Genomic DNA, 18,484 nt, shown 5'->3' with positions numbered 1-18,484 from the left:
CCAGCCTGGACTGTTGTACAATTCTATGATATATATTACCGTGGGATATGGTTGGCAGAATGCAGCAGGCCATATAATTGTGTCAGACTTGGCTTGCGGTTCTTTAAGAAAAAGACAATTTATCAAATGCAAATCCTGTGAAATGGCCCAGGTGGCCAATAAGGCTGATGGTCTTATTGGGCATCCTGCCTTTTTCAGCAATAGTGTGGCCAGCAGGACCACAGCAGTGATCCTGCCCTTTCTACTCAGTGCTGGTGAGGCCACACCGCATGTACCGGGTTCAGTTTTGGCATCTCCCTACAAAAAAGACACTGAGATGCTGGAGAGTGTCCAGAGAAGGACAGAAAAGCAGGTGATGTGCTATGAAAAACACAAGTGTTATGACTTAGGGAGCTGGGGGTGTTCAGCCTGGGGAAAGGAGGCTCAGGGGAGACCTCATCACTCTCTACAACTGCCTGAGAGGAGGCTGCAGGGAGATGGAGGGTGCCACTGAAAGGATGGTAAAGCACTGGGACAGGCTGCCCAGGGACGTGGTGGAGCCACCGTTTCTGGAAGCGTTCAAAAAGCACGTAAATGTGCTGCTTGGAGACAGGGATTGGTGGTGGACTTGGCGTTGGACTCAATGGTCTTAAGGGTCTTTTACAGCCTCGACAATTTTACGACTCTAAATCTGTGTAGATCTACTTTCACACATTATGGATTAAGATCTGGATTACAACCACAGATATGTATCAGCCCTCCCAATGGTTTGTACTGAGCCCTTAATTCTGCAAACTGAGCCCTTCACCACCCTCAAGAGTCAAAATTTAATGACCCATTTCATACTATCATCACTTCATGCCTCCGGTTAAAAGAAACAGTTCAGTTTTTTAACATTGCTCTCTCCTGTCTGCACGGTTTTCCAATTATTAGGAATTTTTGACTAGGATACCCAGATTGCATACAAATTTGGGTGGAAATATATAACTTACCAGAGATACACTTATTATCTCCCTCTTCACATGACAAATTAGCTACAACACCCTCATTCTTTTGGATTAATAGAGGGTTAAATACACATTACTTTTTCCTACTCCTGGAAAATATATGTTTGTTCCAGTTAGAAGCATTTCTGAAATGAAGTAATTTTCACCAGATGATAGCCTTGATTGAAAACAAAGCAGGTCTAAAGAGAAAAAGACAAGCATTAAAAACTTTAATTCTGAAAATAACCTATAATTAATTGAGAGTGTCCACCTTAAAACAAGTAATTCCAAGTTGAGCTAAGTGTTTTATCCTATTAATTTCAAGGATGATGAACCACATTCTTGAAGCAGCACCCACTGAGTATTCTCTTAAAGGTGACGAGAAGTCCCTAATGGGATTTCCAAGATCACACAGAAGCATTACTGCCTGAGAGGTCAATGAAGCATTAAGTCCATTCTTAAATAATACACACTTCCTTCTGACATTATTCAAAATGTCATTTTTGAGGCACTTCAAAGTTTCCAAGCACTTCAGATCTCTGAAGAGAGTTACAAAGCTAATTTGCTCAGCGGAAGCATTTGAGGATAAAATTCAAAACTTGCCAGCCAGTCCTGCAGATCCATGTTCTTGAGTAGCTTTCACAGTTACTCAAGCAGAAGAAAAAGCCACTAAACCATAGGAAAGGTATTTCAAAAGTGGCCCAACCAGTCATACTGAAAACTGTAAAAGGTTCTGCCAGTATCAAGTTCAGAAAAACAAAAGTGATCTAACCCCTTGGCCTAGTTAACTGTGAGCAGCTCAAGAGGAAAAGAGGAATCCAAAATGGAGGAAAAATATTTAATGGACCCAAATCAAGTTTTATGCACTACATAAAACTGATCAACATGCAAATCCATTTTTTTTTCCAATGTAGATATTAAAAACCCACCACACAATTTCTGCTATTCAAAATTTTCCAGGAAAAGAAAAAAAATCTCTGCTGCAAAAATGACTGAAATTCTGTGTCATTCTTTGCCCTTATGTCCATTTTGAAGCACCAAATAATCACACAGGAGCCTCTCTGGTTAGGCACTTGCCTAACAGCATCAACAGAAAACAGGAGTTGCTGTTCTCAGGTTTTTTTTAATTATTATTAATTTTTGACTGATCTTTCTCAAGTTTCCATTGTCATAACAAGATATGAAAGGAAATTAAAAACACAGTTTGAAAGTGGAAAATATTTCTCCTGTTCTTTGCTGTCAAGACAACTATATTTTCTGCAGGAGATGGGTAAAACATAACCTCTTTTCCAGATGAACAGAAATGAATAAAATGCATGCAACTATATAATTTAAAGAGCATAAAAAAGATTTGTCTCCCCCTGATGAAAGCAATCAGTCAAAATAGGCAGTTCCCAATGCACTGAAAATATTTTTCAGTAAGAACATTCTTATCAGCTTTGACAGGACTGAATATTCTAAGCAAAAGAGAGACGAGCTCATCCCTGCCAAAACTGTGAAGAGAAACACTACAGAGCACTAAGGTCCCAAGGGGAATTTCTGCTTGACATCAACGCTTCTCTGCAGGGTTCCATTGCATTCCTCCTCTTCTTCCATCCAGCATTTTCCCTTTCTCCCCACACTGTTCCTAATGCAGGAGCATGCCCCTCTTGACTCCAGAGTGCTGCAGTTATTCAGAGGCTTGAAAGACTCATATTTTTCAAAATCATCTATAGCCCTGTAAGTCACTGTTAAGGGCCATCCAACCTGTGAGCTGGAAACTGGATAAACCCAGATCTTAATTATTTGAGAGGAATTTTCACTGAGCACTTATCCTTATTGTTCTAGACCAGGGGCTCTTGACACCATTAATATTACAGGCTAAAATTCTCTTTTTTACAACACACTAGAACTCAGCAGACATGACTGACTGTTCTGGTAAGAAGAAATAGGTGGGATAACACCTGTATAGCTAGCTTACTGTGCTTGCCTTGGGTTTGTGGGTATTAGTTTGGAGTTTGACTTCTGGGTCATCTTGGTCCTACACCTGATCCTGGCTCTTATGGATTCAAGATGGATGTTTTGCTCCACAGGTGAATAATTCATGTGGAATGTGTTGAGTTGTAGCAACTCTGCTCTGCATTTATCAGAATCATGACTTGAACCTTTGTCTTCTGTGTCCCTGGGGCAGCATCCACCAAGCCACCAAATCCATCTCTGGCTTCTTTACTTTGCACTTATCACAAGTAATGAAATATTCATCCAAAGAGCCCAGGATCAGGGCAGACAGCTGGACAATCCAGCACAAAAATTGGATTTCACTCCCCCCATCTGAATATGAGCTGAATCCAAAAGCTGATAAATTCTCCAAATGATACACTACTGATTACTTTGAGTCAGTCAGCCTCTCTCTCTGCATCTTCAGATTTTAAAAGAAAATGAAAATGCTCCTTTCAAAAGAAGAAAGAATTTTTTTTAAAGACCTTTAAATCTTTTTTAATTCAAAAATACAATTATGGACGGATACTTTAATTTCTTTTTCTGTTATAGTCAAATACACAATTTGTTTGGCTTTTAATCTAAGCAGAAGTACAGTTCCAAGTAAAACACAGTTCTGTATTAACTCTAGTTTTATTGTGATGGCAAGCAAATCCTCAACATTTTGCAGCCAAATTAAATTTCACTAAGATTTGACAAAAGATTTGCAGAAGCCACCAGAAAGTAAAGTATCAGTCACTGTGTCTTAATCAATTTACTGCATAGCACTAAATGTAGGGAGGAAATGCTACCCATTAGCAGGCTTACAGCAAAATTTAAGTTCTGTGCTGAACCAGATCAGCCAGTCTTGGTTCACCAACATATTTAATTACCTCTTTACTTTTAATATTAAGTAGCTCATTTCATTTCTAGAAGGGTGTTTAATTATTTAAGGTTGCTTTAGAAAGACCATCATGGTGGTGCTGTGCCAGGTCTACCTTCTCCATCAATACTAGAGATTGCAAAGCAGTTAGACACAGCAACTTTTATTTCAACTCACTAGAAAATACATCATCAATAGTGTCTCTCTAAATCACAAGGATGTCTTTCAGTCACATCATAAATTGCAGGTCAACCTTTAGAAACATCTGCACAGGTCACAGCTTAAAGTATCAGGAGGTGATACAAATATATTTTTAAAGTCACATTACACAGCTCTACCTTGATCATGCTCACAAAGAGACCAGGTGAAACCATCATTTACCTCAAGTGGCTTACCAAGAAGCTAACTGAGAAGGAAATACTTCATATGGTCTTGGTTATTGGATGGGGTTAGCTAGTAAGCGTTGGCAGTGCTGTATAACTGCTCTTTTTGCCTAATGCCAAAATAATGGATATAAAGGATGCAGAAAATAAGTTTTAACTTTGTAAGAATAGAAATCAACTTCCTGAAGATCAAAATATATGCCTGGAAAATTGCTCCATGTGTAAGAAAAAAAATATAGCATATTAGAAAGAAATATCACTACTGTGATCAACAAGTCTTTTCAGATGAAGTGGAAATAGCAATTATTTCAAGAGAATGAAAAAATGCAAACCAGCTTTCCCATCTCTGAACAAATAGCACAACTATAGAGTGTTAACCCTTAATTGTCTGTGAAATGAAAACCTGCATGCATTGACTCTGCAGGGAAGGTCCTGCAACTTGCACTGGCAGAAGCAGAGAGGAAAAATGTAGAAAGCTGTTAGACAGGTTTCAATCCCTTTCACATGAGATGCTTGAAAAATCCTTGAGACAATCAAATCAAAATGCTTTAAGACTGAACCCTATAATCCTAATGGACAAATGCAGATGGCTCAAAGCATCCTGGGTTACCCTGCTGCCCCACCAAGGCTCCCTGTTTTCCTGCAGGCTCACAGCTCTATCCTTCCTCCAAGGCATCTCTAGCTGTCCTGAACGCAAAGGAAACCTTGCCATGGACATCTTGGTGCAGACAGGAATTGATGCAAGAGCCTAGTACATCATCTTGCTCCCTCACTGGGAGGAAATAACCTAAAACATCTTCAGAAGAGAAGAGAAACATGCAGGAGGAGGCTGGTGTATGCTAATATGGATAGGGAGCTAAAGCAAAACACATCACCATCTTCAAATGCCCACCTGTGGTAGAGAAAAGCAGTGGGGGAACAGAAAGAAAGTCCTCTAAACTTCAAATGTCAAACAGAGCCTTTGAAGATGAGCCCATTCTGAATTACAAGGAGCACTGTAAGAAACATGAAAACCACTTTATTTCTGCAGTGCTGTTTTCTACACCACTGAGATGTAAGACAGTACTCAGAGCTATCAGCTTCCTTTTGTTCATTTGTTTGTTGGATGGTTATTCACGGGAATGGCAGCTTTTATTTCAGCAGTAGAGATAAAAGTATTGCACCGAAATTTAAATGTCAAAGAATACATACTCAAATGTCAAATACCAACAGACAAATGCCAACAGAGAAATGTCAGAAATACACCCATGTCTCCCACTGCATATAACTACATCTGCACAAAGGTAAGCCACAACACGGTGTGTAAAAGTGAGAGATTTTCTTCAGTTCCTTTGGGGTTGTAATACGACTGGTGTCAATAAAATCAGTACCTGGCAGCAGTCTGAGTGTATTACTCCAAGTACTTGGCTCTGGCAAAAAGTGCAAGCTAACTGATCCATGGTCTGCAAGGTGATGGATAACATTTACAGTCACAAGTGTACAAAACTGCTATTTCAGGCAAATCCCACTCCAGGATTTGCTAACTTGTCACTAGGTGACAGAGCCCAGCACAACGATCTTTCACAGGGATTCTCCCACTGCTTTTCAGGTATGATAGTAACCCAAGAAAGCTGGGTTACTATCATACCTGAAAAGCAGTGGGAGGAAGGAGAGGATGTGAAGACAGTTTTTCCTAGATACGTGGCCTAATTTGACCAAATAAACCAAACATAAACATGAATTCTATGTGTATCCTAAACTATTTGCTTTCCTGGTGTCCTGGGAATAATCACCTACGAATATAAGTGAACTTTGCAGTAGTATAAATGACTGCAGAACCCAAGCAGAACAGATTTCAAGCAGAAATTCTCTTTGCAATTCAATTTTCTCTTGAGAAATTCAAGTGCGTTTTAAAATCTTACTTTCTTTATTAAAATCAATTGACTGTTCCTCAGGAAAACAAAATAGCAATTCTTTAAACAATTCACTTGATGGGAATCTCTGGTCCCAATGACTTCAATGGGCCTTTTGTAATGATTTTACCCTTCATTATCTCTTATAAAAGTACTTGAAAATATGTTGATTAGGGAAGATGCATTAGCTTAGAAATTTCAGTCACTCTGCTAATTGCAGCTGCTTCTACTAGGGTTGAGAAATAAAAATGCTTAGGTAGTTCTGCAGTCAGATCACTAAATACATGAAAATCTGAAGTGTACTTTAATTAGTGTAGTTAACAAAAATATATCTGACTCCTGTAATTATTGTCATTTGCTTCCAACACTAGTAGCTCATACACTGTAAAGTAAATCTTAATCCAAGATAAAAGATGTGAATTTTTGTCAAATAGTAAAATCCCCTAAAAATTTTCTTCTCTGTCTCTGAAGTGATTGTTTTGAGAACCTTACCTTGTTTTTTTAACTCTTTGACATTGACTAGAAATTAATTTTAAATTGTTTTCTTACTCCATTTATTGCAAAAATTTGAAATAATTATTGGAATTATTTTAAAGAAACTTCTGAGAACAATTATCACATTCTCATAATATATAGAGAACTTTCCTTCTAAAGAAAATTTTTCTGTACACTTTTTTTTAAAGGTTTCTCTGGATTATTGAGTGCTGTTTAGGAAAAAAATGAAACAGTTTTAATTTGTTCTGCTCTGGACCCTCCAGAGCAGATCACAAACCTCCACAGAGAAGCATTTACTGTCTTTTCCACCAAGAAAATTTTCTTATAATATCTAAATTTAATTTTAAATGCTCATCTTGGCAAATGTAAAAAACGCCACATACTTTTAGCATCTTAATTTTAAACTTTGCTTTTCTCCTCAACAGGATTGTATGAGGCTGAGTTTCATAATCTAATTATATTGGGAGCAAAGCTCTATTCTCTTTGACCAACTACAAATCCATTTCCCTCGAAAGACAGTGAATTTCTCTTTGTTCTGTAACTATCATAAAGAGCAAACAAGGAAGGTTCAAAAGACCTGTTTGTGTTGCCCCATTGTTTTACACAAGTTAGGTGTGACCAGTCATTAATATCTGTTCTAAAATCAAACTCTACCATAGCTTAAATTAATAGTACAATTCTAAACACACCATCAAAAAAGAGTTAGAGTAGTCAGGAAGTGTTTTGTACTTCTATATTTCCAAGATCTTTGTGCAAGTCTCTCTTTCTTTTCTATCTTTTTGGGAATGAAAGAACACAGCTTAGTGCTTCACTCAGGCATTTACCCAGACAGGCCTGAAGTCAAAAACAACCCAGTCAAAGTCAACCAAATAAATTAAATGAAGAGACATAGATTTGTCTTAGGAAGGCAGCTCTAAAGAATAAATAGCTCCTCAGTGCATAGCATGGAAAATAAATCAAAATATGTTGAAACAGACAGAATTTAAATGTAAGGGAATAAGGACTTAGCCAACATTCTGGTCTCCAAAGACTCTCTGTAAGGTACCTCCAAATATCAACCAGATCCAGTTCTGTCTAGTTTCGGAAGCATCTGTCAGGACCTCTGCACAAGGTGGCATAACTATAGGCCCATGTGTACATTAGGGTATTGGCAAGAGATGAAAGAGCACAAACAGAATAACAATTCTGATGGATAATGGAGGAGAAAGTTCAGTTTTTAGACACTTTACACTTCTTATTTATCTCTTCCTTCTTTCAGCATACTTATCTGTTGCTCCAGAAGGTATGCAGGCAAATGATGCACTTCATCATGAAGTGACACTTACACATGGACCCACTTTACATATATTAAGAAAACACTCTCATTTCCTTTCAATCACTTCATGTTCCTCCTATACAAAACCCAGTACGATGTGATACACTAAATGAAGAGATCTCAGAATTTTTCAGGAACTATGTCTTTGAAGGAGAGTTGCTCCTGGAAAAGCCTATTAGTATTTTGTTTACCTGTGAAGTGCCATACGATTTTTGCCATACCAGATGACCAGTTTTTCAAAGTTAAGGCTATTCACTGCAAATAGAGACATGTTTCCACCATTTGTTACACAGGACTTAAATTTAGTTTTAAACTGGCAAAACTCACATACCAAGAAAGAGTAATTCTGCTGGACATAAATGCTATTCCCTGTAAAAATGTAAGTCCTTTGGACTGTGTCTGGCAGTTGAGTACATAATATTAACTTATTCTGTAAAAGTTAACTGCTATTAAAACACCATGTATTTATTTCATGAAGAGGCTATAGAAATTTTATCTATTCTACAAGAGAATTTCTCTTTCCATCGCTATGAATTTTAATCATCTAGCAGGTGGGGATCCCACTTTGACCAAGTATCAGGGACCAGTCTGGGTGCTCTAAACATTATTCAGTGTAAGATATGCTATTTTGGACAGGGCTTGTAAGGGTTAAAAACAACAGCTTTCACTGGTCTTTTGGGACAGTCCATCAGCAGCTTAACACATTCTGCATTACAAATGGTATCTTGATCAACACAACCTGCTCCAAGACCAATTTGAAATCATGAAATAGATGACCATCTCCAAGTTCAAAGCTTTTCTCCTATGTCTTACTCCTTTCACAATACAGAACACCATGTTATCTGCCACCAAATGCTTTTCTATTAACATGGAACACAAGAAAGGTTTTGAAAAGATCAGCAATCTCTTATTTGAATACATGTAGCCTTACCTTGCGGATGCCTCTGCCAAGATCTTCTCCGTAGTTTGTCCCCAAAATTTCAAAATGCACATTGGGATTCCCCCCATTTTCTGCAAATTCCAGTTCTCCAGTCAAGCCATTTACTCCACCCTATTGGAAAAAACAAAAATGAAAATTGACTGAAAACTTCTAAGTGAGTAATTGTAACAACTTTTAGTTTCTTGAAGGTCTTCGTGCACCAGCTATGCAGAATAAATAGGTAACTACCAGAACTAGGATAGTTTTCCAAAGACCATGGTTCCCTAAAAATTCTGAAGCTTAAATTATTCCTGCATCAGAATGAAGTTCTTCCCAGAAGAATTAAACTCAGCAATGCTAAGCAGAGTCAATACAAACAAGTCTTACTCTTAGCATATTTGCTAAGACTCCAATTTTTGCTCTTCGACCCATCAGCATGTATGTATGGACACTTCAACAAATTAAAAAAATAAAAACTAGTTTTTTGCAAAGAAGTTTAGTGAAAGCAAAGCTAAACACATATAAGAAATTGCACAAAAATGAGTTATGTTTGTTGATCTTTTTCCCCTCAATTGTTTCTCCCCCATGAAAGACTTCCTCATGAGGGCAGGCTGAGGTTTAGACCAAGTTATGTGCTTTTTGAGCTCAAAGTATGTGATTTGCACAAATGAAGAAGGGATTCATTCAAAGTCTAGCTGAATGCAGTGATATTTCTCTTTCCTCCCAATTATCCTCTACTAAGAATACATGACATGAGTAACAAGGCAGCATCTCGTCAAGCTTGTTTAAATGTTTCTACAGTTTTGCTGGAAGGGGTTAAAACACTAGAGATGAAACACTGGAGTGAATAATCCCCACAAAGAATTAGAGCTGAAAGGGCTATACATGCCGCAGCCATACTAAAAATCTATTCCAGAGTAAATTCAACGTGACACACATTTCATCTTTGTATAAGAACTGTGATGACCTGAACTATAAAATCAACAGAACCATGTGAAATGCTGATAATGAAAACCTTTACCCTTCAAAAATTTCTTCAATTTACAGATTGAAGGGAAATTTGATGCTTAGCCCTCTCCCTCGAAAATAGAAAAAAACCAAAAAACCAGACCGGTAAAAAATATTTTAAGAATGTACAAAAAAAAAAAAAAATCTGCCTCTGGTGTAAAACCACATGAAATGCATAGTTTTCCCCCAAAACATAAGGCAAGAACTTTGCAGTTGTGATTGTTGTTTCACCTAGGAACTTTTCTATATAAACTGGAGAAACTTGCAATATGAACTATCTAGCTAAGCACATGAGCCTTGCTGAATCATATTAAAAGCTCTATTCTTAAATCTTCAGTCTGGACAAAATCCAGGAAGGAATACAAAATTTGCATCTCCATTGCAGATTGCTGTGAAATAACTGAATGTTCTTTGACCTTTATAAAACATTACTGTGATTGTACCAAAAGTAATGAAATTAATCATTGAGATGATAATTTTAGAATTTACTAGACTACTAGAAACTAGTACTATCAGGGAATAATACATAAATAACGACATATTAAAATAATAATAAAAATATTATGATAGTAAAACTATGAGTGCCATTTACAGTTAAAAGCAATAAAATACCCTGTGTATATACATAATTAATGATTTGAAAAATATTTTCGATAAAATTTTCTTTCTATAGTATTTACTTTTTAATTCTGTACTAGAACAAAAATAAATTTAAAAAAAGAAAGGAAAAAAGCCAATAGCCTGATTAAGGGTACATCGAAACAGACATTTGCAGGAAGACTTTGGCAATTGCAAATCAGAGAATTTCAGCTAATGTTGTGGTTAGCAAGACACTCTGATTCCTTTTTATCTTGACTACTATACTGCACTAACCAGACCTTTGTGGCTTTTAGACTGGGGTTAGCACACCTCTGGCTGGTCCACAGTAAAGACAGTGAACTTGTGTTTGCCCACACAATCACTTGAAGATATCTTTTGGTAAATAACTGAGTAACACAAATACAAACCTTTTACTTCAACTCAAATTTGACTTCATCCTACTCGTGGACCAGAAGCCTAAACCTGTTCCATATACCTTTTCTCTCATAGGTTCTTATCTATTTTTTGAATCCTTAAGGCACAGTTTCACAGAACACTAGATGGAGAAATGCCTGAGAAGTGTCACAGACCTGTATGAGTTGGGATGCCCATCTGATTGCTCAAAGCCTCCATCTGGACACCTTACCAGATACCGATGTGGTTATATAATACTGAATATTTCCTATAGGAAATATTGCTTCCTAAAACTTTCCCTCACACTGGGTATTAAACCTGTGGGTCTGAGGTAATTAAAGTCTGAAAATCAATTTAATTGGTATAGACAACCTGAGCAGTACCATGATTTCAAGTGATCCACAAGCAGAACTTGGAAAAAGGAAGGGGAAACTGGAACAAACTGGTAAAAGAAAGGAAATATTCAACAAAAAACATTACAATTTCTTCACACAGATGCTTTGCACAGCAGAAAATAGAAATTAAGAATACAGGATTTTCAATCTAGAAAATTTAGGTGACATTTTGTTCCAGACTGAGAGCAGTCCCAATACTTTAAGGAGCATGGAGTTAAAATGTAAATGATTTTCTGAAACTTGGGATAGGAATTTAAAATTGTAACAAACTTTTAAATTTACTTTTATAACCTTTGTCCTTATTTGAGTAAATACAATTAAAAATAATTCAAATAATCATTTAAGCTCAATTATACTTGAAGTAATCAATCAATCAATTTCTTTAGAAAACACAGGATTCTTTGGAAATATATGTCCCCTTACATACAGCACAGGTTAACAGAATTACCTAAGATGTATTTTGAATTTGATCTCTATCCAGAAACTTTGTATGAGTTCATTTAACTTGATTTTTAAACGGCTGCAATTGTCAGGACAAGATACAAATTCCAAGTCCATCAGCTTTATTTGTCTGGAATCCAGTCTTAACCACAACAACATTTTTTCTCATTTATCTGCTTTGGCAATCTATCCTTCTTTGAAAATTTCTCATTTAGCAGTGTCTTAATCAGAGCTCCCTCTCCTAGACTGTGTACATATAAAACAGTGTAATAAGAGCTCCCATCAAAATGGGAATGCTGCCAGCTTGGGAAGGGAAGAGGCAGAAAGACAAAACAGCAAAGAACCATCCATATAATAGCAACAATACTAAATTTATAGGAATTTCTTGGAGGTCTTGGTTTCTCCTCCCTGTCTGGGACTGATCTTGTTGAACTTGCAGGCCATGCAATCCTGATAGTGCTCCCCACTGCTCCTCATGGTCCCCCACAGCCTTTCCACAAGGCTCACACAACTCTGGGTGCTGCTCAGGGCTGGCACAGGGGAGCAGAATATCACCTAGGAAGATCTTCAGGATGCTGCTCCAGTTTTGTGAGTAGTTTTTCACAGTGTGGATCTGTCTGAAACATTTTATTTACAGCATGTGTTTTATCCCTCTGCTAGTGCATAGAGGGAGGGGATCACAGAGGAAATGACCATCTGCATGACAGCTACTGATGCAGTAACTTCCTGATGAGATTTTCCCAAATGATTTTAGTGTTAATCATGACAACAGCCAAGAGTAAAATAAATTTTTCATTCCATTTAACTCACAGAAACAATACTATTTGGGGAAGAATGAAGATATATTTGTTATCTACCTTCTCAAATTCTTCTGAGGTTCAGCTGCAACCATGTAATTTCCTGACACATATACAACTGAAGAGTGAAATGTCAGTTGCTAGGCCAAAAATGTTTTACTTAGAATTCTGATCACTGCTCTGGGTTTGCAGAGCTGTTATAAAGCTTGGCAATATAATTAAAGCCTACTTGAGTCCCATCTAAACTGGCAAGATAAACTACAGTTTATATGTGCTTAGGCACTGCTATACTGTAAGTCCCTGAAGAAAGCACTATTTACCTAGCAGTCAGGACCTCACTTGGGAATGTCAGCTTGCCAATCATCAGCTATAAAATACTTTACTTGGTCTCAGCTTCTGTTCAAACTTCCTCTTTTTTCTCCAGGTACCAGCTATTTTGCAATTAAGGGTAAGAAATAGGCTATACCCTGCTATAGGCAAGAAAAAATGCTATAATCAGTAAATACACATTCCACATTTTATTCTTGAAAAAGTCTGATCCTGAGAACATTATTGGGTTTTCAACTAGCACCAACAATCCAATCCACTACCTGAAAAACAATTTGGCATCTTTTTTGCGTGTCACCACTGAGCGTCATTGACATTTCTGAGAGCAGGACTAGTTGACAATCCCACCTATGATTCACGAAACAGCAAGAGGTACAGCTCATTTTCCAGAAAGGGACAGGCTCTGTGCTGCTAGCACTGAAAATTTGCTGTTAGTGAGCTAAACCAATGTGACTGGAAGAGCCCTGGGACGTGTGAGAGGAGGTATTTGCAGAAACTTGATGCCATCTTGCTGAGTTGATCCTCCCTATAATCCTACTTACACTCATTCCCAGGCTACTCAGGAGGATTAATTTTTCCCAAAGCAGAATTATTTTCTAGTGATACTTATTCCTCCAACTGTGAAATGGCTTTACTGAGAGATAAACAAGTGAGCTTGTGTTTAGGGATAGATCCCATTACAGAAGTGAATTTAAACTAATTGCTGGAGTTGGCCAAATTCATTAGAAGGATTGTATTTCCTGATGAATTTAACTGTTTATTCAGTTCCAGGATGGGCAGGAGCAGATATTAGATTTAAATAATTGTGGTGGGCTTAAAATGTTTTCTTTAGGCTTTGTCCAATCAGCTGAATTCACAAAGAAAAAACCGCTTTTGTAGCTGTTTGGAGAAATAGCGATGCATGAGTCAAATGCTCAGCAGTGAAAAGTAACAAATGACAATAAGGAATGATTTAGACAGCTTTTTTGCAATTTTAAGAAATGTTGGAAACTCTAATTTCCTCTCATTGCCTGCTATCCTTTACTAGCTTGTTCTCTAAAAAGAAATCAGTTTATTTACCACCAGGGTAACAAATTTAACAATTGCTGCTCTAGGTTAAACATCAGCAACCCTTTCTCTTACCTTCTACAGTGAGTGGCTTAATAAAGATTTCCCATCTCTTTTCTCATTTCCCCCTCCAGAAATCAAAGAAAGGTCTCCCTCTGCAGCTAAAACACTGCCAGATGTTCCTGTTTTTGGATCTTTTCAGAAAAACTCTCAACTCTTTTCCCCTTCAAGACCTTGAGTACTGGAGTATAATTTGATTCCTAGTGAAGCTACACTGAGAGGAGGGACAGCCAGAGACCAGGTGATGATTTCAGCTCTGCAATACAGGTCACCATGAAGGGTGAATTAAGGTGCTGCAGAGGATGGAAGTTCTTTTTCCAAGAGTATTTAAGAAATCTCAGAATGTAGTTTCACCCTGAATTACATCAATATATTACTATGATATTTCATTGTACATCACCACTGGCAACAGTAGTGATTTCAAAATGAAGAACTTTAATTTGGAAACTATTTAATACCACGTGGTAACTTGCATCTGTTTTCTTTCAAAATTAAGGGAAACTGGTATGCTTTTGAGAAAAAAAAAACAACCTGTATTTCAGTTGATTCAGAGGATTCTCCAGGAAAATAGGAGAGAAAAGATCTTTAATAAGACAAGATGGGAAAGAGAAGAATTCTCAGGAAGAGAGATGAAGTGAGGACCTTTCCCCCTTCATTACTTCTGAATTGTTTTTCTGATACCTCATCAGGCATTCATCAATGCCAAATTTTTAATTTCAAAAGTACACAGCTGTGATGCCATGGCTCTTCTACACAACTGCTTTAGTGAAAGAAAAGAGAAAAAGAGAAAGTAGGCCACAAAACTAAAGCAGAATTCTTGTTTTTGTGCAATTCCACTTCTCAGCTGCAATCTTTGCAATCTTTAGCTTTCCCCTGCCTATGGATTGAAATGCTACTGACATCCACACAAAGTAAAATTTCTATATTTCATTTGGATTAAATTTTGACTTTCAATTTTAGCACATTACTTCTAGAAATTAATCTCTGTCAGCACAATGCAGTGTAAAGAGTATTTGGATTTTTCAATTTACACCAATAAAATAGTTTCTTATCAAACTCATCTAATTGAAATAGCAGAGAAACCCAAAAGTGACAGGATGGACGCATGGTTAGCTGCACAGATCAGGAATTTCTTTGGCATTTGATTAATTTTTTAGCAAGCTAACAAGAAGTCTGGAATTTCCACTTGCTCCTGCCTTCTTGAATGCTTTCATAATTCTCCAGGCCATTTAAATGGAAAAGTGTGAAACGGTATTTACAAAATCCAAGGCAAAAAGAGAACCAGATTGCCTGAATCATAGGTCAAAATACATGGGACTGCCCAAAGTGAATTGGAAATTGCTCAGACAGTTCAAGAGCAATTCAGTTTGGAGTCCCTTAAAGACCTTTCCTGCCCCTGAATAAGAAAAGTGTCCTGGATTATTCTTGCAGTCTCATGAGTTCAAACTGTTAGAATGGAAAGTGGAAGCAGATACCAAAGAAATCCTTGAACTATCATTTTGGAGGTAACGCAGATTAACCTGGGACTGGGTAAAATATAAGCAGTGTTCAAAGGAGTCTTACATTTTGCCTGCATCATCATAATTTCTGGTAAAGCTAAATACCTAATGCAGAATAGCAATTTCTCAAGACAACATTATATTTTAAATTATTTTTATGTCCTGTAGTGAAAGCCATAAATAAAGCACCATTTTAATTTTTTTTACCGTCCTTTTTTTTTCCTCTGTGTTTACAACACCAGCACTTTAAATGTAAATATGCATTAACAGGAAGTGTATGCAGACAAATGAGGAGGCAGTTTTATGAAAGACATCGATAACATAAAGAAAATGAGGCAAAAAACTTACAGGAAAGGGCAAACTCTCAACCTGTTCATATTGACTAAATATTGGAAAGTTACATTTGTCTGTAAGTATGTGGAGGCTGTACACATCACGAAGAAAGGAAATAACTAAGAGAAATTATCTTTGAAGACTGAACAGGAAAAACATCTTGGACATGACAAGGATTAAGGTAGGAAATAAAAATCACAGAGAAGCAGCAACACTGGATAAAGCTGTATTGAGTCTGTTACACTTTGCAATTGAGATGACCAAAATACACACAGTAGCACCATACAATTTCAGAAGGCTTCAAGCATTAGCCCATACAGAGTAACACCATGCCACTACAGAAGTCTGCAAGCTCTGCCCTTTAATACTCTTCTGTGCAACCTTTTAGATCCTTATCTTACACGCATTGCCCCTGTGTGCCCTCTATTCCCTTTGGTGATGGGTCAGTGCCCCTGGGCACTCCATGGCTCATTGCTGTCAGTGCTGCTCACCTGCTGCTCACAGCTGCACCCATGGGGATGAGGCTGGACACAGCCCCACCCCAATCACCACAAACTTTGTACCTACAGTTACAGGGACGGTTTTGCAGTGGCAGAACATAGGGTAGATAATTTAGGGGTTTCCTTACTCCCATTTCTATGATTTCACTTAATTAACGTCAAAGGCAGTGCGATGGTGAATTCCGCAGAATATTACCCAAGTGCAATTCTGCAATTTTTTCTCCTTTCTTTTGCAAACAAAATAGTAAATTTATTTTCTTTACTTCCTAACCTGTGAAGCTTCTTCAATGGTGACACATGTTCACCTTTGATACTTTTTCTTCCTTGAGCATCCAACTGTTTTGGTAGTTTAGGTAAACAAACTTGTTGGTTTTATTTCAATATGATTATTATGACATGGAAAAAACCCAAACAATCCAAGCCCAATAACAACTACTTCCATTCAGGAACTGTGAATACATATAAACTATACTGATAAGAGTAATATTCACCTCAGGAGGAAATACTGCCTAAGGTCAGTATTTTAGAAATCAAAGATGAGGAAACACAGGGAAAAAGTACCTTTTTGATGGTTTCCAGCATTGATCGCCCTCCTTGCCAGGGTTTAGAGTTCTTCCTGATGCAGGTGAGGCTGGCCATGCTGTGCCACTTCCTGTCCTCCAGCTTCTTGTGAAAGGCATTTGCCAGCAGGAGGACAGTGTCATATATATACAGGTTTGTAATCTGTACAGAGATCAAAAGGGAAGCATTAGCATAGCTATGTAGTATCCTCCTAGCAGCCAGAATTGATCATTTGTTTTGCCTCACCCATAACCCTCTGGTAATTAAATACTTTACTTGGTTTTAAGAAGAATCTGTGAGAGTCAAAATGTCCCACATTTGGGCTTTGGTAAAACCTGCAGCTGGGGGCTGTAATGCTAAAAGTGATAAACACTGAACAAACTACACACATATGAGAAGTCCAGGCAGCCCAACCACTGGCACAGCTCCACTTGCCAGACTTACAGCTCTACTTATGACCATAAACAGACTTCTTTTTATTTTTAACCAGTTCCTTGTGAAACTCAACTTTTCAGATCACCAGATTTTTGGATACCATCAAATTATCTTCAAGGCTGTTTTGCTCTTTTGAAAAGCACAAACTCTGAAAATTTGGAATAGATTTTGTTGTGTTATTTTGCTCTTGATTTGTGCAGTCATGCTGGTTGACACTTTCTGGCATGAAATAAGACTCAATGAAATTCTTGTCAGTGTGCGATTGCATGTTGATTCTGTGATTTAGAGTGTTTTCTGTCAGAGTGTTTGACATTGGCTGCTAGTTGCTTGCAGGACGAAACTCTTACAGAGTACATGTGTGTATGTTCACTGTGAGCACAGCTGCATACAGTGTGAGGAAGTTCTAGTTTGGGATCAAAAGCAGAACAGTGGAATTCAAGAAGAGCAATTACTTGTGTGCCCCTCCCACTTAACCATATTTTAGTTCTGTGTACCTGCTTTAAATGAACACAGAGCAAAGTCAGATGTGAAAGACACAATTAAAAGTAAAAGAACAGAAGCTCAGGACACATGAACACTTCTGAAACAAGTAATTTACAATATAGTTTTACATCAGTCTTTGCTGTCCTCAGATGGCAGGAACATTTAAGTTACTGACAGCATCATAAAAAGAAACCTCAGCTGTCCTGAACAGAGGTTCTCAAGAAGAAAAATTATGTTCAGAAATGAAAAGGACTTGTGGGAATATTATTTTTAGATAACCTATTGGTCATCTAAAGTTACTGAGGGAAACACAGCTTCCTCAGGTGCATGATAAAGGACTCTGTAGAAAATTCCTAGTGCCCGACAGCAAATTAGCCAGTGGCAATTTGAGGCAAAGTTGCTGGGACTTTTTCTCCATTGGTCACAGACAAGCCAAAACACATTTTCTCAGATTTGTGGAATATGTTGGTTGCTCTCTGTGAGGGTTTTTTTGCACAGCTATAGGTAGTGTGCTTAAAGTTTTAAAAGAAGAAAGAAGCTTACAAATGGAAAGTATGGGAATTTAGTAGCACTAGTCTGCTTTTTAAATATATCCAAAGACTGGGAAAGCCCTGCAGCTATTGGGAGGGGGTTATATGGCAAGGAAGCACAATAATGCTGAAGATCTGAGATACTGATTGCCAAATTCACATATCACCTTAAAAAAGGGTAAGAAAAGCTGGAAAACCCCCCCCAAAACTTCTCTTCCTGCCTAATTAGTCCTCTCCACATAATATCTTTTAATGTTTTTATTTCCT

At 37.6% G+C, this 18,484-nt stretch overlaps 1 protein-coding gene across 2 annotated transcripts in view; it reads right to left on the bottom strand.

Moving 5' to 3' along the window:
* GRID2 (glutamate ionotropic receptor delta type subunit 2) overlaps positions 1-18,484 on the bottom strand; it is a 677,499-nt gene that overhangs the window by 184,291 nt on the left and 474,724 nt on the right. For both annotated transcript variants that reach the window (XM_059471361.1, XM_059471362.1), the window contains 2 exons: positions 16,770-16,931; positions 8,821-8,940 (listed from right to left, as the gene is read on the bottom strand). In XM_059471361.1, the coding sequence (XP_059327344.1) occupies positions 8,821-8,940; positions 16,770-16,931 (282 nt within the window). The remainder of the gene's footprint in view (positions 1-8,820; positions 8,941-16,769; positions 16,932-18,484) is intronic.

The sequence above is a fragment of the Ammospiza nelsoni genome, chromosome 4 (genome assembly GCF_027579445.1).
Source record: "Ammospiza nelsoni isolate bAmmNel1 chromosome 4, bAmmNel1.pri, whole genome shotgun sequence".
In the NCBI taxonomy this organism is placed as follows: Eukaryota; Metazoa; Chordata; class Aves; order Passeriformes; family Passerellidae; genus Ammospiza; species Ammospiza nelsoni.
The sequence above is the reverse complement of the archived record's forward strand: the minus strand, read 5'-3'. Positions and strand labels throughout refer to the sequence as shown.